This window comes from Peromyscus maniculatus, chromosome X (assembly GCF_049852395.1).
Source record: "Peromyscus maniculatus bairdii isolate BWxNUB_F1_BW_parent chromosome X, HU_Pman_BW_mat_3.1, whole genome shotgun sequence".
Classification (NCBI taxonomy): Eukaryota; Metazoa; Chordata; class Mammalia; order Rodentia; family Cricetidae; genus Peromyscus; species Peromyscus maniculatus.
Genome location: NC_134875.1, coordinates 99,221,011 through 99,246,367, shown reverse-complemented (window position 1 = coordinate 99,246,367; position 25,357 = coordinate 99,221,011). Strand labels below are relative to the sequence as shown.

At 37.0% G+C, this 25,357-nt stretch overlaps 1 protein-coding gene across 11 annotated transcripts in view; it reads left to right on the top strand.

The window, feature by feature from the left end:
* Dmd (dystrophin) overlaps positions 1-25,357 on the top strand; it is a 2,251,111-nt gene that overhangs the window by 2,023,749 nt on the left and 202,005 nt on the right. For all 11 annotated transcript variants that reach the window (XM_076562037.1, XM_076562042.1, XM_076562041.1 and 8 more), the window contains one exon: positions 14,557-14,617. In XM_076562037.1, the coding sequence (XP_076418152.1) occupies positions 14,557-14,617 (61 nt within the window). The remainder of the gene's footprint in view (positions 1-14,556; positions 14,618-25,357) is intronic.

Genomic DNA, 25,357 nt, shown 5'->3' with positions numbered 1-25,357 from the left:
TTGGAACTTGTCCTTAATGATTAGAGAAAGCTTCAAATTCTGAGTTAAGAAGTGACAACTATCTGTATCATTCTTACTTGGTGTATCTGTGTCATGTATTCATTCATATATAATTCAAATTCCCTAAGCCCTTGAAATATAATGATGCAGGCCTGGAAACATAGCTCATTTGGTACAGTGCTTGTCTACACATCAGGAAGCCCTAGGTCCAATCTGCTACACGACAGTGGCACATGCCTGTAATCCTGGAAACAGGAGGAACAGAAGCTCAAGGTCATTCTCAGCTAAGTAGTAAGTTCAGGGGCACTCTGGAATACAGTAGACCCTGAGATACATGAGAGCTTTTCTCAAAAATGAAAAGATAGAAAGGTATATATGAGAAAGACAGAATTTTGCCCTTAGGACATTTGAATTCTAAGCAAAATAGACATATAGGTAGAACTATAGAGGTGGTAAACTGTGAGTGCTGCAGGGGTTGATTAGAAATAGGAACCAATTCTACAAGGAATTAAGGAAGGAAATAACTGGTACTACTGCACATTTCCCCTGAAGCTATACACAAATTTGAGTTAGTGGGGATTCTTTCTAATAGAAATCTAACAAAGAATGTTTCTAATTGTTTGGTCCTTGGTTTCAATTAGCAAGAGGCACATGATGCATGCAGCAATAAGAAATTAGGTTCTTCTTTCTACTTAGCCATTCTAAGATGATGAATATCCCCCTTTGCAATCTTATGAGTCGTCTCCTTATAGCCCTTTTGTTCAGGAAAGGAACTTCTTATGTGTGTATAATGAATATAAATATAGGTTTTAAAGAGTGCTAATATTTTAATGAGATAGAAATAGACAGACAAGGGACAGAATAATTGAAGGGTTAGTCAACATGGGGGCAATATGATGTGGAAAGAAAAGGTCTGAGCAAGAAATGTCTGGGAAAAAATTGAAGAGGCATGAGAAGAGCTCATTTGCTGTGAGTTAAAGAGAGAAGGGATTTGTTCCCAAATAGTAAAGTGTGAATTTGTCTTAGTCTCTTTTCTATTACAATAAGAAATAACTTGAAGATGGCTAGTCCATAAAGAAAAGAAGTTCTGCTGTATCAAGTAGTGGATGGCAGTCCCATGTTGAAACATGTACAAATGGGATCACATGGCAAGGCAGGAAGCCACCTAAAAAAGGATCAGGCTTTCTCCTTTATCAAAAAGAAAGAAAGAAAGAAAGAAAACTTGCTGTAAGAGGCTGGAGAAATGGCTCAGTGGTTAAGAGCACTAGCTTCTCTCCCAGAGGACCTGGGTTCAATTCCTAGCACCCAAATGGTAATTCACAACCATCTGAAACTCCATTTGCAGGAGATCCAGTGCCCTCTTCTGGTCCCCATGAGTATGAAGCATGTAGTTTACAACCAAACATGCAGGCAAGATACAAATAAACTTTAAAACACCACACACACACACACACACACACACACACACACACACACACACACACACACCTTGCTATCTTATCCAGGGATGGTTGTGCATGCCTTTAATCCCAGCACTCAGGAGGCAGAGGCAGGCAGAAGCTGGCAGATCTTGGTGAGTTTTAGGCCTGATGTGGTCTACAAAGTGAGTTCCAGGTCAACCAGGGCTACCTAGTGAGATCTTTTCTCAAAATATCAAATCTTGCTAACTTGAAAACTAGCCAGGGTCCCATGATAATTTAGTCTTTTTAGAGGTCAGTGCATTTGACCTAACTACCCAACCCACGAGGCCCTACTTCTTAATGTTCCCACTACCTTAATAAGGCCACCCTGAGGACCAAGCCTGTAACATAGAAATCCTTGCAAGACAAACTAAATCCAAAACCTTCCTAGAGTTTTTGCTGTAGAAGTTGACCTAATTTAGCTATCATAGCAAAGAAACTAATTCAAAAGATGTGGTCCTGAAGGCCTAGAGTAGAAACATCAATTAAAGATGTTAGGGAAGGAGAGAAGATTTCAAATAGAATCTTCAGTTATTTATGGAGCCTAGCATGAAAATCTTACAAGAACTTTGCTATCTTAATACAACATAAGGATGGCAAAGCTTGCATTTTAACCAGGATAGTACACAGTTTCTGAACAGAGTGCTTTTCATGCATAGACCATCCACACCAATTTAAAGAAAAAAATTTAAAAAAAACTAAGTTTGCTAATGTGAACTTTAATTTAAAATTCAGTACTGGACATTGAAATTAAAATCAAGTTTTTATTTAAATCTGTAAGTATTTACCAGTTTGCTTTGGATTCCTATGTAATATTAATGTCAAGTGATAAAAGACAGTTTAGTTTCATAACTGATAGAACATCACAATGCTGAAAGGAAGATTTGTCTCCTTTCATCTTTTACTACTCTGAGTACTGAATAATTGTTTTCAGAAAGTCAGAAAATGGCTGGAAAAGGAAGAAAGATTATTTCCTTGCATTACTCACTGGGCATGTGCTTTGGTGGTCAATACTGAGAATCTGTTTCCTTTTCCTTGTTACTGGGATTCCTCACACTAATGATAGGTTAGTTAATGAGATAAACATCCTGATAACCTACTACTTTAATGACAATATTAAAGTAGAAATAAATAAGTAATCCTTTGTGCTAACACTGAGGATTCTCACAATAACCCTATAAAATGGAATTCTCCACTTGGATGGCATACTAACACATCCAAGTTCATACTTGTAAACAGGATGGATGATCACCTGTAGAGCAGGGGCTGGCAGTGACTAGTTAGTGAATCCCAAAAGCGTCAACACTACAGACTAGTGGGAATAATCTCCTTTTATCCTTGGGTGAAAGTAAAGGGGCTAAACAGATGGAGGGACTTTGGATCCTGTTTTCATGCTTTTGGCTCTAGTTAAAGCTGGTCTGAAAAGCTCTGTCTGATTCATGGGGCAGGTTGGAGGGGTTTGTCTTCAGACTGTGAATTCAGTTTAGATTATTTCTAAATATGTTTGGATGACACCCAGGTTGTAGGAGCAGAAGCCACCACCTGGGGTATGTCTTCATGGCAGATTGCCAGCACATAAGAGAATAAACCTCTGTCCACATCCACAGCATATCTCCTAAAGAAAGTGAAATGTGTGAATCAAGGTCAAGGTTGGCATAACACATTGTTCACCAGGAGAGACTCTGGCTAGAGTATGTGTATTTAATTCTTTTACAATAAAATAAAGAATTGAACCCCAATTCAGACAAGCCCACTCGCTGTTTGCTTTAATTACTGCCATATCCTTAGCTCTTTCTCAATCTTCTCATCTTGATTCTAAATGGATATATATATCTCACCTGTAGTCATTTGTTTTTTAATATCTGAGCTACTCCCCACTGTCTCCAGTTTCCAATTTTACTTTCCTTGAAATTTCCCTGGTGCCTAATTCAATACCACTCACACAGAGAGCATTCAGTAAATGGTGATGACTGCCTGCCGTCTTTTAAAAGCACATCTGGAGCGACACTAAAGGCACCTGGCAATACGGCACTGACTTGTTAGTAACCTGACTTAACCCAGATGGCTCAAAGACTGCAGCCACTATTACCTGAAGGAAAAGCCTCTGGTAATGTCATCAGCCTGCTCTCTTTAAACTGATTCAGAAATGCCACAAGCAGAAGTTGGACACTGCTCCATACAGATACCCACTCACCTATATCTGACCCATGGAGCTTAATTTCTTTCTTACTTTCTGAATGAGCACAGTGATGGCCTAGGTGCTGTTCTGTGAGTCTGTCTGAAGGCGCCTTTCTTTCATGAATCATGCCATCTAATATTGGTTATTAGATTGGTGGAAGGCTGCAGCCAGCAGCACTAGATAGTAGATAGTGTTATCTTTGCAACTCAGTCACCTTGCCAAGTAGTTTAGCATGAACTCTTGACTTCCCAGATCAAATTTAAGCCCGATGCTCTAAATGACTAGGCCATCTACTGACAAATCCCATGGTGTGCTATTCTGCTCACCAGGTGTGATGGTCTCAGAGCTCAGTGTTATCTGCCTGACAGCTCATAGAATATTTACAGGTTGTTATTCGTGAGGAATTTTAGTTAGCCATAAAGATTTTCACAGCTATGGCAGACATTAGAGGTCTCATTCATCACTCTTGTGACCTTCCCCTCTGGAATGTAGCCCATCTGTCTCTGCTGTTGAAATCTTTATGGAAAATCGGCCCATCTTTGAAAGTTTAGTAAGTGATCCTAAACTTTTCATTGAATCTTTACTTTTGATATATGGCACAGACATATAAAGCACTATGCTTATTTTAATTTAATGTTTTGAAAAGTGTTAAATTTAACTCAGCCTTTCAGATAAGTGACAGAAAACTTATAGGAACTATATGCATCACATTCAATGAAAACAGAAGCCATAGAGAAAGCAATTGCAAGGGGAAATGATACATAGACATACTTGCAGCTTAATAACTTCATGAAAACTTAGTGTATTACAGTCTTGATGATGGCTTCAGAAAGTTAAAGTAGTGGAAATAAGGCTGTTGTGTCATTGACTATTACAAAGAAGATCCTCATCTGAAAATTCAGTAAAGGCGTGGCCTGAGTGGGCAGATTTGTAGAGCAGTAGAGAAGGAATAAACTGCTCTCTAATATTGTCCCTATTCATTTAATACTTTCCTCATTTAAAATGCAGTTTTTCAAAGCTTGATCAGGGCCTAGTCTATCTACTTCCCTTTGGCATGCTCCCTTATTCTGCTCATAGGATCAAATAGCTTTTCTCCTTCTAAAACTTCAGTCCATTGGAATCACAGTTGTTCACACTCCCAAACTAAGATTTCCTTGTGTTCAACCTACTTTGTTCAAGTGTCTGTTTTGTGACATAGTGGCGGTTCAATTGCCACCACAATGTAGTGATATAGTCCCCACATCTTCTCCAGTGTTGAACAGTATACTCACCCTTTTATCTTTATTCTTTTTAAGCTATACTGTGATAAAAAAGATATAGAAAACTATGTAAATTCAATGTATATAATGGAGTGCATTGGAGTACATTCAACATTTTGTGATCCTATTACTGCAAAAGACAAAGGTAATAAACATATATAACCTTCAGTATTCCTTACATCCCTTTTGTTTTTGTATGTATTAAAGACATTTAAGTTGAGATCTACCATCTCAAAATTTTAAGAACATTGTACTATTAAATGTAGAAACTATTCTAAACAGTATGTCTCCATAGGCCATTCATATAAGACCACTGAATCACTGTACCCATTAAACAGCAATAGTCCATTTCCTCCTCCTCTATGGCTTGGCTACTACCACTCTGTTTTGTTTCTCTAATATATATTTATCATAAGCAAACCCTCTTGAAAATGCCTGATCTTGTCTATGGGGCTAACTACTGTCAAATATCTTATACAAGTGGAATAATACAGTATTTGACCTTTTATTTGAGGACATGTCTTCAAATTCTATTTACATTGTCATAAATGATAAATTTTCATTCTTTTATATCTGATTGTTTTATGAGGAAGGGTGCCACTGTCTAGCCCAGGCTGGCCTCAAACTCTTGAACTTCCTGCCTCAGCCTCCAAAGTGATGGGATTATAAGTGTACACTATTGAACCCAGTAATTCTCTTTGTGCTGGTTAGTTTTTTTTTTTTTTGGTTGTTTTTTTTTTGTTTTGTTTTGTTTTTGTAAACTTGATAAAAGTTAGGGTCTTCTGAGAAGAGGGAACCTCACTTGAGTAAATGCCTCCATATGATTGACCTGTAGGCACCTATTATTAAGAGAGGAGGTGCCTAGTCTCACAGCAACTTGGTATACCATGGCTGGCTGATATACATGGGAGGTTGGCCAGAGAATCAGAAGAGGAGGAATCGATGAGGTCGGGGAAAGCAGTGGTCGCTGGAGTGCCTTGAAGGAGAGAAGGGACAGGAAATTTTGGTTGTGTCATAAAAATAAAAACAAATAAATAAATAAAAAGATTGACCTGTATGCAAGTCTGTGAGAGAATTTTCTTGAGTTATGATTGCTGTGAGAGGGCACAATCCATTCTGGGCATTGCCATACCTGGGCAAGTGGTCCTGTGTTGTACAGGAAAGCAACCTGAGCAAGCCATAAAGAGCAAGACAGTAAGCAGCATTCCTCCATGACCTACCTCTTCAATTCCTGCCTCCAGATTCCTGCCTTAAGCTTGATTTCCCTTCAAGATGGAGTGTGACCTAAAAGCTGTAAGCTAAAATAAATAATTTCATTCCCAAGTTGTCTTTGGTCATGGTGTTTCAGCACAGCAATAGAAAGCAATTTAATATACCTTCTCGTTTAAAGCTAAATATTCCATCATATGGCAATGTGTTGTGTACACACCATTCTCTTTTACAACGTCCCTAAAAGAACCCAACCATTTTCATGGCTTCAACCACTATTCTAGTACTTAAATTCATCTCTCACTTAAGTTTAGATGAAAAGATCAGTATTCTAAATATTTTAACATAATTGTATCATTCGTGAGAAACATTTTTCTGGGTTATTTTTTCTGCCAATGAACCCTGTATTTAATTGTCTAGTAACTAAATCTTAAAATCATCTGTAATTTCTCTCTGCTTGTAGGAATCACTTATGAACTGTCTCTCCACTCCACTCTTTTTTACTTTTAGTCTGTATAGGATGCCAACAAAAACAACAATCTGATCTTCTAATTAAGATGGATCTTTTTCACAAAAGGGTCTGCATAAAATAGATTATGTCACTCTATTTTGCACTTATATGAGGTATTTCAGAATATTCAGCTTTACAGAAGCAGAAAATAGAATGGGGTGGCCACAGTATGTGGATAGGAGGAAATTAAAAGAAATGGTTCAATGGGTACAAAATTTCAGTAACTTGAGATGAAGTGATACAGGAATATTCTGTACAAAAGTATCTATAGTTGCTATTGCAGTGTTGTGTTTTATCTTCATCATTAATGCAAATTAAAGAACTGTTGAACAAATGCAATTGCTTTAAAAAAGACAGAGATGTAAGAAGAAGAGCCATAAGCTCAAGCAGCTGGGAAGGACTCAAATGGATTTTCTCTGCCTTACATTAGACTGCTTATGGCACATTGAGAATAGTTAGCAAGAGCTGGAGAGATGGCTCAGCAGTTAAAAGCACCAGCTTCTCTTCTAGAGGACCAGAGTTCAATTCCCAACAATGACATAGCATTTCACAATGTTCCAGAGGGCCAGTGGCCTCTTATGTACCTCTGTGAGTACTAGCCATGTATGTGGCACACACACACACACACACACACACACACACACACACACATACACACACACATATTTACTTCAACACAGAAATATATACATATATATGTATATATGTGTATGTGTATATATGTATATATGTATGTATGTATATATATTATAGCAGGAATGCAATGGCTGTAAAATGCTACATTAGTGGATGTACCACAATTTTAGAAGAAATTTCTTTCTCTAGGAATACTTAGCTTGTTTTGAACATTATATATATATATATATATATGCACTCTCATGTACACATACACACATACAATTAAATACATCTTTTAAAAAGAGTAGTTAGCAGTGGATTCAAGGTCTGAAGACACATACTTTCCAAATGAAGCAAGGAGATTATTTCTATTTCTTTCACATAACATCTTAGAGGTATGGGATCACAATCATTATTTGTAAAATGATTAACATTTTACAAAGTAGTTTCATCTTGTCTAGCATTTATCCTGGCATGTTATGAAGGGAAATACAATTATTCCCATTTTCCATATAAGAAAAATAGAATTCAGGAGGAGAAAGAATCAAGAAAAGACAATGAAGTGATGATATACTCATCACTAGAATCAGAATCAAATCTAGTTTTTCAGAATTTTTGCTCTATAAATTCCACAGACCTCAAAACTCGGGATTGAACATTGGAATAGAAAGTTAATATCATAAGTTCCTTTCTCCATTCAAGGCATTTATAATATTTCAGGAGAAAAGGGACATGTGAGAGATATTTTCTCAAATAATCCACTATACCAAATGTCATATTTTATGTACCTTGAGAATAATACCAACAGATATCATTGACCTACAAAAATGAAATTTCCTCTTTCCACATAAATCAACAAAGACTTTTGATGCCAGGAGTGTCATTTATATAAAAATGCCTTTATAATATCTGTCCTAGTTAATGATATCATGGCTGTGATAAAACACCATGATGAAGACAACTTGGGGAGGAAAGGGTTTATTTCAGCTTATGCTTCCAGGTGAGAGTTCATCACTGAGGGAAGTCAAGGCAGGAACTCAAACAGGGCAGGAACCTGGAGGCAGAAGCTGATGCAGAGGCCATGGAAGAGTGCTGCTTACTAGCTTGCTCCTCGTGGCTTGCTAAGCCTGCTTTTTTATAGAACCAGAACCATCAGCCCAGGGTTGGCACCACCCACAATGGACTAGGCCCTTCCCCATCAATCACTAATTTTAAAAATGCCCTACAGTCTTACCTACAGCCTGATCATATGGAGGCATTTTCTCAATTGAGGCTTCCTCTTCTTCAATGACTCTAGCTTGTGTCATTGGCATAAAACTAGGTGGTGCAATGTTCACAGGCTTTAATTAGGTAAATATACTTCTAGGAATTTTCTTTAAGAAAGTTAACAAAAGTATATGGGATGGTTTATCTTAAAATGGTCATCATGGCCTTATATTTTAAAACTCAAAACAAGCTAAGTATTACTAGACAGAAATTTCTTCTAAAATTGTGGTATATCCACTAATGTAGCATATTTCAGCCATTGCATTCCTGCTATAAGCTGAATATGGTGTGCAAATTTCTAGTCTTGAAAGGTTCAGAGAAGAAGATGAGTGTAAATTTGAGGCCAGCTAAGGCTACATAGAACTTGAGGCAAACAAACAGACAAACAAACAAACAAAAAGTCTGTTTGACCCAGTAAACCTACCTTTAAACATTTACTTTAAAGAAATGTAAACCCATACTTACACAAAAACATGTCCACAGATATTGGTACAAGATTTGCTTGTATTTGCCAAACACTGAAAGGAATATAAATGTCGGGATTCAACAGTTAAATTGTATATCCATTATCCATACATAATGAAATGTTGTATAATAATTAAAAGGAATAATTCCTGATACATGATACAAATTAATCTCAAATGCACAGTGACAGGGACAGAGCCTGCCAGTGAGATTTTTACTTCAACTCAAGCATTTTATTTCATTCACATATCTATAGTAATAGGTGGGGTTTTTGTTTGTTTGGTTGATTGGTTGTTTTGCAGGGAGAGTTTGTAATATAGTTGCCCTTTTAGGGCTGAGTACTCTGCATGAGATTTTTTAAAAATCACACTACTCAGAATAGTATGAAAATTTTAAATGTATAGATAGTTTGTTTCTGGAATTTCACATTCAATATGTTTGGACCACAGTTATCCATATGTAGCTGAAACTTCAGAAAGCAAAACTGTAGATTAAGGGTGTGTCCGGGGTGAGGGGACTAATGTACTAAAGAGGAAGTTGAGAATAATAGAGGCAAGCATCTTTGTCACTGAATTGGGATTCCAAATGCATGAACAGGAAGTGTTGGAGTCATGTAAGAAGAAATTGGGGGAAGAGGTGAGGTGAAGCAGTGAGGAAAAAAGCCTTGTATACCAAGGTAAAAATTTTTACTATTAGAAAGTATGTTTCATTGAAAAAAACAGGGATCGCTAATGAGTACTGAGATGAAAGACAAAAGAAACAACAAACCTAAGCTTCCTGACAAAAGGAAAGCAAGAATGAGTGGTATTGGACAAACCATTATATATTGCAAAAACAGTTTAAGCTATTTTAGGGCCCCCCTCCCCCATCCAATGTGTGTTACCCATATGCTCATGGGTGTAGGACCATTCAGTGGAACATGGTAGACCTATGGAGGGGCCACACCCTTTCCCAAAACTGATTGTCCCTCCTGTATCTGTCATCAGCTGTCAATAGGTCCTCAATTAGGTGTGAGAGCTTGTGAGCTTTTCCCTCTCCCTGCTGAAATGTTGACCGGCTTGATCTTGTACAAGTCTTGTACAGGCAACCACAGATGTTGTGAGTTCATGAATGTAGCCATTCTGTCATGTCCAGAAGACACTATTTTACCAGACTTCTAATTCTAAATGTCTGAAGTCTTTCTCTTTGCTTTTTTCTTCTTTCTTTTGTATTTCTTCTTGGTGACACTGAGCAGTGAGCCCACCATGTTGCATGTGCTAGACAAGTATTCTGCCACTGAGTTATATCCCTCTCTCCCTTTTTTTGTACATAGAAGTTGAGTTTGCTATTTTATCTCTCTATTTTTTATGTTTCTCTTCTTTTCCCCACTTTATTTTGGTTTTCTTTTGACCCAACCATCTTATTTCAAGCTCCAAGTAAAGTTGAAAGGTTAATGATTATATCTGAATTGGAATTCCAGAGAGTGCTCTTTTGGCAAGGTTTACAACATTAGCATTCTTTTTAACTCACTGGTTAGGCCCCTCCGTCAATTAAAATATAGCTTAACACTGGCGTGCATCACTTGGCACATTCTGTTTATCATGCATCAAAAAATGGTTGAAATCAGAACTTCCTCTAAATAGTGTGGCTCATGTTTGTGATTTTGCAAACCACCTTGGGCACAATATTGAATCATGGTACCTCGAGGGGAGAAAACATTTGAAGGTAGAATTGCTCTTCTTTATTGTTCTTAATAACATGCTCCATCTGTAACATTTCACAGGGTGAAATTCAGAGGTTGGCTTTAGAATAAATAAATTCATGTGTAGTTTACTATTCAAATTCAGTAGACAATATCCCTTGGTGCTGATGCTGTATGATAATGAATGATTTTTCCACTAGAGAATGTAAATTACAAAGCCCCAATCGGAATTGCACATAGTAGTTATAGAAACATCTGTATAAGAAAATGCCAAAGGACAGCCTGATGTCATATAAAAACTATTTACTGATAAATCTGCTTCTGATGGGCTACTAAAAATGGACACATTAGACATAAAAGATGTGTGTGTGTGTGTGTGTGTGTGTGTGTGTGTGTGTGTATTATGACAGCCGGATTTGCAAAGGATGACAGGCTTCGACTGGTGTACTGAGATAAGAAACAGCTGTTGTTGGCATCAGCACTACTGCGAGAAATGAAATGATAATTCTGGGGGAACACATATGAGAGTTACCCCATATTTCATTGAGGTTTGAATAGATGCGAGGCCAGAGTCATCTGGTAGCTTTGAATGAAATTGCCAATATCCCTTTAATATTCTCTTCGGAGAAGTACCAAATCCAGTCCTATAGGACCGTCATTCAACTGTGTTATTTCTACAGCAAGTACTTCAGTCCAGCAGATGTGCATCTAGTGTGTAATGGGGCAGGGAAGGAATAGGAGGAGCCTGGGGTTTTTTTCTTACTTTTAATTGCATAAAAGGCATTTTTTGAGGATGAAATTTCAGGGTTTCAAATATAGAAAAGTAGTTGCTTGAGTGAATTTATAAACTGTGAGTCAAAGAAAAAAACACATCCTTTATGGGAGAAAAATTCACTGAATCTCACCATTGGATCTATTTGATAGGTACACATAAAGACAAACGAGTTTGCATTGCTTTGTTTTTTAAATTTTTTTTTTTTTTTTGCGCCTTTCCTGGAGCTCACTTGGTAGCCCAGGCTGGCCTCGAACTCACAGAGATCCGCCTGGCTCTGCCTCCCGAGTGCTGGGATTAAAGGCGTGCGCCACCACCGCCCAGCTGTTTTTTAAATTTTAAGGAGAAAAGATTAGCAATGAAGAACTGTAAGTACTAAAGCCGAAGAAATACTTATTGGGGCTAGAGAGGTGGATTAGTGGTTAAGAGCACAGATCTGAGTTCAATTTCCAGTACCCACATGTCAGCACACATCTGTCTGTAAGTCCAATTGCAGGGGGTGCCCACCCCTATCGTTCATGGGCACCAAGCATACACATGGTACATAGACATGTATGCAAGCAAATTACCCAAACACATATAATTTTTAAAACTATTTTAAAGTTTTTATTTAACTGGAACTTGGATTTGTTTGTTTTTAAAATTCATCCAATTATTTAATAAACATATTCTGGTAATTCCTCTGACACATAAATGGGACTTGCTCCTCATGTTGAACAATGTAAAGTGAATCATAGACATTTTAGGTAGATCTGGCTGTTAGCTCTTCTGAGTACCATGGATTCTCTTGCCCATTATACAGCTGAAAGTCCCTTCTTCATTTTGGCTTTTTGATACCAAGTCTCGCTATGTAGCCCAGGCTGGTCCCCAGCTCTACTTCTTTAGGTACAGCAAGTCACTTAGCCAAGCTGCAGAGCTTACAACCACTTCCCTCTAACAGATGCCTAAGGACAGTCTAGAAAAGCAAACTGGTTTTTCTGTTACAAGAGGGCATACCTCCTCCTTGGAATTAGAAAGAATTTCTGATCCATTATAATGATAAATAACTAGGAAAATGGAAGAAATCATAAAGCTTTGGTCCTTTGGAGACCTTTAAGGAAGGAATAGCCTTTCTTCTGTTAGTGTGGCCATTCATACCCTCACAGTCAGCAAGGGTGAGGCCACCAAATGCACTCTGGAGTTCTGTTCTTCCTTATTTATACATGGCACGATTGTCAAGAAGAGACTTCACTAATCAGCCAGGAGATAGGATCACTGCCTCTCCATTATGCTTCCTATCAGAACAGGCTTCGGTTGGGAGAATCTCAGAACATCAGATTTGATCAGGTAGGCTGGATAGTCTAGTCCATGTGTTGAAAGCAAATAGTATTTACAGTGTGAAGTAATCAGAGTCAAAAAGCTGTAACCTAGTGTAGAAAACAAGACAGCAAGAAGAGAGTTGGCAGAGAATGACAAAGGCCAGGGGAAAGACGAGACGGGAAGGCAAGGTGAGGAAAAAGGAAAAGAATATAAAAGGATAGAAAGAAATGGAAGACTAGGGACTATTTCAAAGCAGTAGCTAAATATCTTTTTTCTCCCTGTTAAGGATTTCTGTCTGCAAAAAGGATAAAAGCATAATTACCTGCTAAATACCGATCCATTTCTTATATCATTTAAATGACATATCTCCAAGGGACAAAACCTGGTTAAAGGTTGGGTAAAACAATCCCTCTATTACTCTATATAAAACAAAGAAGCTGGAGTTTCATTACCCTTAAATTGTCTGGCATGGGGGAAGTTAACTTTTATTAGAAGCTGTTCTTTCATATTATACAGTGTAGTCAAGAATATATTAGCTTTGACGTTTTCTTCCATCTCAATACACTATGAAATGAATTTACTGTGAGATTAACTTAGAAGGGAGATTTTCAGTGAAGAAAATAACAGCTTCAGTTGTGCTTCCAATTATTAGTGGGATGACGCTTCAGAAACACACACACACACACACAGAGAGAGAGAGAGAGAGAGAGAGAGAGAGAGAGAGAGAGAGAGAGAGAGAGAGAGAGAATTGCTAGAATATACTTTTTATATTTCTGTTTCTGATGGTGTTCCATATCCTGTGTTTTGTGTCTTCTGTACTAAATATTGAACCCAGAATGTATGATTCTTCAAATTCCCATTTCTTCAAACTTTATTCAGGAGGAAGGCTGCAAAGTTAAGAAGTTAACAGTACCTTTTCAACAGGATTATTTTGTTGTCAGGAAAGAAATACTCAGACATCAGCAGTACATAAAAGATACCTTTAGTGAATCAGCTTTAGTAAAGAATGGGGGAACCTACAACATTAAAAAAAAAAGTTGAAAAGCTGGTAATGATTGCACTTACCTGTAACCCCAGCTACACAGGAAGCTAAGGAAGGGGAATCATAAGTTCAAGGTCAGTGTGACATACAGAATGAGGTCTGACCTTAAAATTGAAAAAAAATGAACAGTTTAAAGATAATTGGTTTGACTTATGTATAATAAAGTCATTAAATGAATTCCAAATACAGGCAGGACACATCTGTGTGACCAGACTGTGCTATCATCAGGTGTCATTCAGTCACCTTTGGTTGTCTCTTCTAATAATATGGTGAACAACTGACATTTGAAAGTACCCAATTAAGTATGTAATTGGTAAATGGATTTGGATCCTCTTTAATCAAATGAAAATAAGCATACCAGATTAATAATAAGCATAGTATCTTTGTTTCAATAACTTAGAATGCAAATATATCACAGAGGGATGTTTTATTCGATAAACTAGTAAAACCCAGTCAATCAAATAAGAAAAGCAACAACAGGAAGTATTATAAGGGAAGCACTCAGTGGAGTAAAGCCATCAGTCTATTCATTCATTTTTTTTTTATTTCTAGTATAGGTTTAGCAGTAGAAAGAGCCTCCTGGCCCTTTGCATTAATCTTTGTGCCTGAATGAGTTCAATTTCACTTAGTTTAGGCCAGAAACTTCAGAACAGCAGTTTAATCCATCCTATCTTCATGAGCAACTGAGCAAACAGACCAGTATCAGTGTAAAGATGTAATTCTGCTGATATAATGCTGTCTCTACTGTTAGCCATGGATTTGACCTCTTTGCCTTTCTTTTTTATCCTTTTGCAGCTTCAGTCCAGGGTCCCTGGGAGAGAGCCATCTCACCAAACAAAGTGCCCTACTATATCAAGTAAGTCAAAAGAATCACTTCCTTAAAGGAGCATTTATTGTATCTGATCTGTATGTTCACAAACGAATTTCTTTTTAAAAGCGGTTGCCTTCTTCTACAATACCTATCTCTTCTTATTCCTAAGGAAGCTTGGATAGTAAACTCATACTGAAATTAGCCCTGTAAATTTGCTGATGCAATAGGGAACCACTTTCAGGAACAACACATTTAAGGAAGCATATAAGGTGTGTTTTTGAGGGTGAGCAGAATTTTCACAGTAGAACAAAAATATCCAGGTAATATCTTTGATGGTGGGAGTGATTATTTGACAGAAAAATATTATTTATGTAGAGGTTTTCTGCATTTCTTCTTCAGACAGAGGTGGAAGATTTATGAAGTGATATTTACACAAACTGTTTAAATGAATTATATGTCACATAACCCATAGGCACACAGTCCAGATTTTGTGGAGCTGAGGTGTTCATTCTCAATATGTAGCTTTCAGCCTTTGTTACCTAATAATAGTATCAAAGGGGAACTCTTTTTTGGGGCCATTTGTGCCAGCCAAGGAAAAGAGTCAAAGGATGGATGTTCTATGAAACTTAAATTATGATATATTGAGTTGACACGGAAAGGAGAGAAGAAAGAATATTGAATTATTATGATGGTTTAACTCTCTCATCAATCGTGCAAGGGTCTAACTTAAATCTAACTTTGAAGTGGCTACCCCCATCAACAATTAGGAGTAACTTGGGTTTTGAAACAATCTTCAGTAGCAACTAAAGTCTTTGAACTTTCTTCTGGCTTGAGTCTGAATACAAATATTAAATGCTTTCCCAGTTCTTTCAGCCTGCCATCTTTTATCGAGGCTGTTTTTAGTCTTCTGCTACCCATCAATTCTTTATAATTCAGTTCCAAAACAATAACTGCAGTCCTAGATCTTCATTACTTCAGTTCTCAAGAAATGTGATTTCCTGTCTGTATTTTGTTAACTCAAAAGAATGACGATGAAGTGACTTGAGAGGCTCTCTAGAGCGAGACATATTCTTCAGGAATATGGCTTAACTTTTATCTTATTAAATTTTTCCCAAATGAGGTATCTTCTAACTTTAAAAAAAATCTTTAATATGTTTTCATCCTACTTTACAATTTTATTCCTTTTTGAAACAGTTTTTTTTTAATTTTTATATTGAATGTATTCATATCATGACTCTAAATTACATATTTGAAACATCAGTGTAAGGTACATGTTTTACTAAATAATATATAGATTTAAATATGTGTGTATATTTTTATGGAATGTTTACTACATCAGTGTTTGTGGTCAGTGCAGATTTCATTTCTGATTAAGATATTTCAGACTTACAAGTTCACCAGCAAAGCTCTCACTTTTATCCATTTCCATTATAAGCTGCAATAAAGGTTCTTCTATGTTTGTGCATGAAGGTTTAGAACCATCTTAGAATTGCTATTATGCAATGATTCTCTGAATTACTGTTTAGGGTTCATTAACAGTCTCACGGGGATATTCAGCACTTTCCACCTTTTTCCTAAATATTTCTCTTCTCTCTCATGCAGTGGTTCTCAACCTGTGGGTCACACCCCATTTGTGTTCACATATCAGATATCTTGCATATAAGATATTTATATTATAATTTATAACAGTAGCAAAATTACAGTTATGAAGTAGCAACAAAGGTAATTTTATGGGTGGTCACCACAACATGAGGAACTCTATTAAAGGGCCACAGCATGAAGAAGATTGAGAATCACTGCTTTAATGTTAAATCTAATGAAAGACATTCCTGTAGCTTGCTATGGGGCAGTAAGTAGAAGTTAATCCAGTCATCTAAAATCACAAATAGAAAATTTGAAAATGCTGCAATTGATCACTTCTCAGTCAGTAGATCTCTTTGTTGTTTCTCAGTGAAAATATAGAGCAGTTCTATATCCTATTTACCCAGCACTCCTTTACACCTTGAAGAATGATTTTGGTAATGAAAACACAAATTCTAGCCCTGGCTGTTATTAGTTATGAAGTCATGGGCAAATAATTAACCTATATAAATCTTAACTTCTCATTTATAAAATACAGTGTTTACTTAAATGATATCTAAGGCCTTTTTCAGCTATCAGAATCAATGAAGTTGGTCATTCAATGGCCATGTCTAAACTCTGAATCCTAAGATCTGAATTTTTTTTTTCAAGAATTTTATCTTTATTTTGAAATGTGTTAGTTTAGTTAGTTTGGTTGGCTGGGGGTCTGGCTGGTTGGTTTGCTAGAGTACTAAAGATGGAACCCCAAGGTCTTACAAATACTAGACAAGCACACTAACACTAAACTATATGGTCAGGTGCCAACATAAGCCCTTATTGCTTTAAACATGCATTGACATGCATGTATGTTTGTGAATTTTTTCTACTCTTGAACCTCAGACATCATCTTTCAAACCCACTACAATGTCTCTAGATAATTTTCAAGACCTCAATTTTTCCTGGTTACATAGTAAAAGACCTAAAACAACAGACAGGAAGAAATTAGTGCAAAGGTGATTATGCAGTCCTAAAGTGCCTCTGAAGTTCCTAGAATAAGAAGTCACCTCATTTTTCATAGGCACCTCTGAAACGTTATGGAGAATAGTTCTCTACATAAATAAGTTACTTAAAATTAAGGATTACAATTAGAGGTCTAAAATGTCAAGCTAAAATATACAGAAAATAAATATTTATAAAATATACATTATAATAAATACTTTAATGGCATTTTCTTTTAAATTTTAACTATTGTCTAACATATATGTAAAGCAAATTACTATTTTAAATTCATTTTATTGTTGGAGAATTTCATCCATGGTTGTAATGTGTTTTGATCAAATCCACTCCCGAGTGTCTCCCCTTCAATTCCCCACCTGTCTTTTTATCACTTTTCCCTCCCAACTTCATGTGCTTTGTTTCTAAACTTCCTGTAGCCTCTCTGGGATCACATCCTGGAAGAAAACTGACTTTCCTTTCCCAGCAGCCATCAATTGCCAGTAGAGTCTGGCTGGGACTTCATGGCCCCCTCCCCCTTCCATGCCAGGATTTTGGCCAATTTGATCTTGTACAGGTCATGTGCATGCAGTCACAGCTGCTATGACTTCATGTGTGCAATGGCCACATCATGCCCAGCTAATATTGTTTCTTTGTGAATGTCCACTACTATGGCTCTTGGAATCTTTCAGCCCCCTCTTCTGCAATGATAACTCAGCCCTGGGTCAAGAGTGTTCCTTTTAGAGCTGAGCACTCCACAGCCAAAGCAAATTATTTTAAGTATAAGGTTCAGTGATGTTATGTTCTGGCAAAAAATAGAAACATTCATAATCAGAGATGCCTTATTGGTCCAAAATAGCAAGATGACAATGAGTTGAAAATAAGTTGTTAAGTAAAATATTCTGATTGTTCTTCCCCATGCTTACCAGACCCTCTTTCTTCCCTACAAATTTCGTTTCTACATTCATGACTTTTGTTTCACGACCCAATGAGTTTAACCCATGGCCTTTTGTTTGACCCTGAGTTTGAAACTTTCTATTGAATCAGTTGGGATAGAGGGCTTATCAGTTGGTACACAACTGAAAACAATGATTCCCCCATCCCAGAATTTGTTAGTAGCCAGACTTTGTTCAGCTGTAGGGGAATCCCATGAGGCCTTCTCTAGTCCATAGAAGACTGTTGGCAGGGCCAGTCCTATGCAGCTCTGGATCCAGTAAAGGCGGGTGCTGTGAGTGCATCTTTTTCTTGTGCCTAGAAGATGGTGTTTCACAGCCCTTCTCACTATCACAGATTCCCATTGGCAAAACCAAGTTATGTTCTCAGCTAAATGCTTAAAAGCTTTGTATTTTCAATGGCAGATTATTCAAATAACAAGAGTTTAAATACCAATAGAAGTTTGCATACCAATAGCACAAGACCCATGGGATTAATGAATTGGGCATTCATTCTTGAGGTGTTAAGACATTAACAAGAGTTTTGTTGTGAAGTGGAAATCAGGCAGTGTTTATGCATGTCCTGACACCAGCTTTTCATATGAACCTCCATTTTGATACTTCAGACTACATGTTTGTCTAGTTTATTAGCCTATAGCATACATCATTGTTACAGATTTCATATTCTCTCTCCCTTGGGGCTCTCTTATTTCTGCCAGCACCTCTATCAGGTTATTTGATTACAGTTTTCATTGCCACTGAAAAAATAATCACCAACATTGTTCAACCTGTTACAACTGCCTTTTCTACTCTCTGCCATTTTGTAGTTTTTTGGCCTACTGTCAAACTCATGAAAATTTCAGTATAATAGCCTTTAACCAGCTGCTGCATTCTGTTAGGATTTCTTTCACCTTTTTATGTTTCATACTCCCATATGGGTAAACCAAACAGAGCCAAGAACTAGGACTCTCTTGCTTACTTAATGAGATAGAAAATTATTCTTCTGTGTTCTGGACTGTCAGAAGAATTTAGGAATCCCAAACTTGCATGCAGGATGTTCCAACATAGATGCCATAATAAAAGCATAAAAATATCGCATTGAATCAGACTGACATGGCAACTATCCCAGGCCTCTATCCCATATGGAGGCATGAGTGGTGTTGATTGTTTGTTTGTTTGTTTTGTCAGTTAACCTAGTAATTTTCATCTCAAAAATTAGGGTGCATCATGCCCAGTTGCTAATGATGTATTGGAAAATGACTGACAGCGAAGTTTGCACAAAGCTCTGTAAAACTTTCGCCATGTATTGCTTCAGTCTTATCTTAGAAATAACTCCTATGGGTATATTGAATTCTATATAAATCAAGGAATGTTTTACTTTCTCTTCAGTCTACATCCCTTGACCTCAACAAATGGCCCTAGTTAAATGGTTTGGAAATCAATGAAGACATTTATATTTACCCACTGTGGACTTTAATCTCACATCCCTTGACTAATGCTTTTTATTTCCATCTTCCTGCTTTGAGAAATGTTAATCCTTTTTAGTCTTTTAGTCTGTCCTTGAATGAAAGATCAGCTTTCCCCTTGATCATCTTGGCTGTTTTTCCCTGGATCTTTTCCAGCTCTGTAATATCTTCCCTGGGATAGCATGAGTAGAACAGCCCAGATATTGGTTATTAAATTTGTTAGCACCGTCTCTAGTCTCCACTCACTCATGAAGAATGTAAATGCTATTTACTGTCCCCCATTGGTACAGAAATGGAGCAACCAATTGAGGTCATAACCTGTTCTACATGGATTAGTTCTAGCTGAAGTCTGATTTTCTGCTACTTTTCTGTATTACCAGATGAACTGATTCACCGTATATTTCTGCCAGCTGTCCCTTAGGAAGGATTGGATTTTTAGACGAGCTAGTACTTTCCCTCCTTAAAAGACGCTGTAGTTGTTAACTATTGGGAGGAACCCAGTAGTGAGCCTGCTGACTCAATCAGCAATAACGCATTGCATTTGGTTCATTCCTAACTATTTCTGAGGTGCTTGGTGGAGGAGTCAGAAATGGGGTTCTGGGGAAACTAAGTGTTAGTTATTTTTGTTTGTTTGTTTGTTTGTTGTTTATTTAACATAGAACGCTCACAAGGGAACTTATGTTCAAGTGAGTTTCCATCTTTTCCCACTGCCCTGAGTGTGTGTGTGTGTGTGTGTGTGAGAGAGAGACAGAGAGAGACAGAGAGAGACAGAGAGAGACAGAGAGAGAGAGAGAGAGAGAGAGAGAGAGAGAGAGAGAGAGAGACCTTGACCTACCTTTCACTACTTTCAATCCAGACATGTTTCTACAGTCATTCAACATGTCTGAGTTACTCAAAACCTTCTAGTTGGTTCTTGCTTAGCAAAGAAAAGTCACCTGGCTGAAGTCAACATTTATTTCACTCAACATCTCTCATTAGCACTGCTATGTCTGATAAAATTACTGGTTTGGCTTCTGACTATCCAGTGTTCTATGACCTGTTATTACCATAGCTCCAGAAGTATGAGCATTTGATTCACTGCAGGGAATTGTGGCCAACTCTCTACACCTATATTTTGGTAGTGGTGTTCTTCTGTATCTTGTCAACCTACATTCTAGTTTAAGTTAATAGACCATACTCTGATCTTAGTATTGATGTTCCTTATCTCCAGTAGTCTTTGGATCTTGACACTACCTTTCCCTCATACTGTAGTACTTCTAATTTCAACACCAATTTTCAGGTTTCATTTCTAATTTTTATCTTGCTACCCTAAGAATACTAGTATTCTGACATTTAGTTTGTATATTAGTTGAATCCTGGCAAGGCTATTTATAGACTGTGAACACATCATGCAGTGTACAGTTTTGTGTTCTTTCTGGTCAGATTCTTTTTGTGTAGATTTTCCTTCAAAGCAACTTTTACCAGCTGACATTATGTAATGGAAATGTTAAGAAAATAGTGCATCAAAGGGCTTAAAATCTAGTTCCAATCTCCACATAAACTAGCTCTTTGTGTATTTGTGAATCACTTTGACTTTTTGGCCTCAGTTTCTCCTTCTGTCATCCAAAGACTCAGAGCCACATGATATTACAGGCCATTTCCAGTCCTGACATTCACTCATTCTCTGAATGTTAGCTTTGAAATAGAAATTGTTTGTGACAGTTTTCTACATGAGTGAAAATGAATCTTCATAACACTCTTGAGGATTCTTATTGTACCATCAATCTTATCAGGATGGAAAGGACAAATGTTATTAAATTCTTTACTTAACCATTTGGCACCAATGATGATATGAAATAAATGTAAAACAGAATCGACTGTCTAATTTGAGCTGTCAGTCTTTGAGAACACTGGTAAATATCTGTGAGTAATTAAAGTTTGGACATCACTGTCAAAACCCTGATGCTCTGACTTTTCAAAAGGCTTTAGTAAAGAAAGATAACCCAGAGGTCAGTCTTCTCTGCTGTGCTTTCTCCTCCACAGTTTAATGGTTCCAAAGGTCACATTAGTGGAGTCTCATTAAGCTCTGAAAGTACGGTAAAGGAATAGTCAGTACTGCTTAATTGATGATATAATCATGAAAACAGCTCAGGTTAAGATATTAACTGAAAGAAAGTTAATAAGATGCGAAAGTGCTATGCAGAGTATTCAGTCCGGTTTTGGGTTTTGCAGAGTTCACTGAGAGATGTAGACATTAGTCACTTCTGTGTCTCATAGGTCTATGAAAAATTCTTTGCATCCCTTTCTCATAGTTTCATAAGCTAAATTGTATAATCATAACTTAAATAAGAGACTCAACAAGAATATATACTGTATCTATTTTTCTAGTGGATTATGTCACAGCACATGCTTGATAAATATTTCAAAAGTGAGTGAAATTAATGAATATATGACAGTAAATTTCTGTGCTTTTCAGCTTCCAGACTTTTTCTACCTCCTCACTTTTATGAATTAGTTTCCCCTATGCTAGGCCTAGGACCCAGTGCCTAAGCAAGTGCTCTGTCACTGAGGAACACTTCTACCTTCTCTGTATCAGTTTAGATTGATGGATTGAATGCATCTGTCATACCCTCTGGACATAAAGTCTAATGTTTAAAAACATACTGGGTTTAAAACTTTTTAGTTATTTTGTTATTTTATTTTATATGTATGAGAATTTTGTCTGTATGTATGTTTATGTACTGTTTGTGCCTCTTTCTGTCGAGGTCTAAAGAGGGGGAGCTACTATTTAAGTGCTAGAAGCCAAACCGGTCCTCTAAAAGAGCATCAATTGTACTTTGTACAACTGAGCCATGTCTCCATCTCCCTATACTACAATTTTTGTTGAGTTTCTCTTGTCTCATGTTGTTTGATGCATAGGAAATGACACAAAACAGACGCATCTGATTCATACATATCGAAAGCTGAATTCTTGCATGTATAAATTCTTCAATTCTATTCATAGCACTACCCAAACTGGAATCCTATAGTCTGTCTTTCTTTATCTACTGGTATGATTTGACTTTTCACTCAGTCCATCTGAGCCTAGGTTTCCCCTTAAACACAAGTAAATAGCATGGAGCATGGAGCAAGGAGCAAAGTCCCATGCCCTAGGTGAGGAGATGTTGACAACTGATATTGGCTCAGAGAGAGAAAAAGTCCATTTTCTTTAAGGGTGTGATGATATCTGGTGGGTCAACCAAGCTCAGTGAAAGCCACACATCCAGGAGTACATGAGCAGCAAAAAGTATATTCTATGGGTTTTCAAAGAAGGAGGAGGAAGAACAAAGGAAGAATACATCAAGGAGGAGTGAGGAGAGAGGGTGAATACATTAAAACTCATTATGCATTCTACCATATTCTCAAAGAACTAATAAATTGAGAAAAATAGGGATGTAGAAGTAATTACTGAGATCTCTCTGAGTGCTGGCTTTATTTAAAAAGAAAATAGGGTCTTTTGTTTTTCCTAAATACTATTTATTAATCCTCTTCTCTTTCCTGGTGATCAGTGCTGCTTAACATTTATGATACAGCACGTTTCACTGAGCATTGTGTGTAGGATCCACTTTGGGAGCTAGGAATTTTATAGGATAGCCATAGTCTTAAGAAAATGTCATATATTTTAAAGTTTTAGTTTATAGAAGGATGCTGAAAGTCTATATATGTAGTTCTTCAAAGTGAATATATATAAATATATATATACATGTGTGTATATATATACATCATATATATGCTATAATAACTACAGTTAGCACATATGTGTAGGCTTTTAAAAAACCCTTAATTATAATATATATAGCTTAATATACATAGTACATCACACAAAACTTGTGAGTAGCTTTTCTTATCTTTTTTCAAACTAAACCTAGTATTAGGATTTGGGGGAAATGCTCAGAGAGTTGCACCCAGGGTGAGCTACATATTTGGAATTTTTCTAGGAACCAAATATAGTCATGTTCAAATTAGTTTATTTTAATTTTAAGAGTTCCCATCCAGTTTGAGATATGTGCAAAGTCTCAAACATTCCTGAGCTTCTCCTAGGCATCTCTGATTGCCTCTTATCCTGTCCCCCTGGGAAGAAGCATCCTGTTCCCTTCACAAAGGGCAGCAGCCCAGACAACATTTTAAAATAACTTAATAACCCTGAACTGCCTCTCCCCTTCAGATAATTTTCTTAGAGCATTAGGCCTTTGAACACTGACCTGGATACAGAAAATGTCCGTTTCTCAGCAGTAAAATTTCAAATCCTATTCACTCCACCTCTCCTTCCAGGGATGGAGTGGGTGAAGTGGGGGTAGACAGAGCATATATTTATTCTCCCCCTCACTTCCTCATACCCTGAATATGTGTATACCTTTCTTCTTAAAAAATATACTATTAGAGCATTGTATAAATCAGCACTAACACATTGAAAATTTTAAAATCCTTGTACAAAAGACAAAAACAAATCTGCTTTCCTTGTCAGCAATCTGAAAGGCTCCTAACTACAGGTCTTAAATGAAGTTTAGCTCACTGTCAGCATCAGCAAATGATAACATCTTTTGTGATTTCATTAACTACTGGGTGAATGAAACTGAGAAGTGTCAGTCCTTTTTCTGAAACTTTCAAGTGGTTTTTTTTTCTGTTTTTCTTTCTCAGCTTCTCCACTTCCATTTTAGTCCCCAAAGCCACTGGATATCAGATAGTCAGCACAAAGTATAATTTTTTCACTTGCTCCTTTGTTGGTTTAGAATGAAGTTTTGTTTTTCCTTTCGGTCATTTTTTTCTTCTTATAAAGCTTCCTGTAAACAGATTTTTTTTTCATAGCGATGGTCCATATAATCTCCTATACAGAAAGAAAATCCAAGTTAATATGTACTTACTGTATGCTAAATGGTTGACTAGGGCCCTCATCTGTACAATGAAGCACTTAGTTCCCTTTATTTTGAATCCTTATCACAACTTGTTGATATTTAATAATGAAGAAACAACTGGAGAAAAATAATTTGATTACTTACCAGGCAATGGTGGCACACGCCTTTAATCCCAGCACTCAAGAGACAGAGCCAGGTGGATCTCTGTGAGTTTGAGGCCAGCCTAGTCTACAGAGTAAGATACAGGACAGGCACCAAAACTACACAGAGAAACCCTGTCTCAAAAACACACAAAAAAAAGAGAAAAGATTAATAAATGGGTAGAGATCTGATATTTAAAATCATCACCACTATCATCGCATGCTTGTTCTTCCTGTACATTTCAGCTCTTATTCCTATGTATGGAAAACTGGCTCTTGGGATAACCAAGTGTGGCCAGTCTACCACTGGGATGTGCCACCTTAGACATCACCCCATAACCCTATTGGTCCTTCTTTGTAATGCTGGTAGTTTTTTCTTTGGCTTACCTACACAATCAGATTCTTCTGTCACCACTGTCTTGTGAAGATCACTGGATACCCTTTGTAGCTTTGGGGAATAAAGGATGGGAAAAAACATTGTCAGTCCTAATATAAGCATGTTGATGTGTACTTATGCTGAAAACACCAAAAGACTTTTGAGTTACATCCCACTACTTCTTTTCAGAGCTTTCCTGAGATTAGGGCTAAGACAAGTAACCTAATAGATATCCTAGAATGTATTTCATTTCATATTCTCAATTGTAAGTCTATCTGAACAACTCTACACTTGATCCTATCCATAAAGTTGACACCATTCCCACTTTCCAGATAAAATAAAGTCAAGTCTTGGTCAAATTCCCATATAAGACAAATGCATATGGCCTGGCACCAACCATAGTCATAATGTTCCTAAGCATTGAGCTTTGTGTTATCCTATATGTTA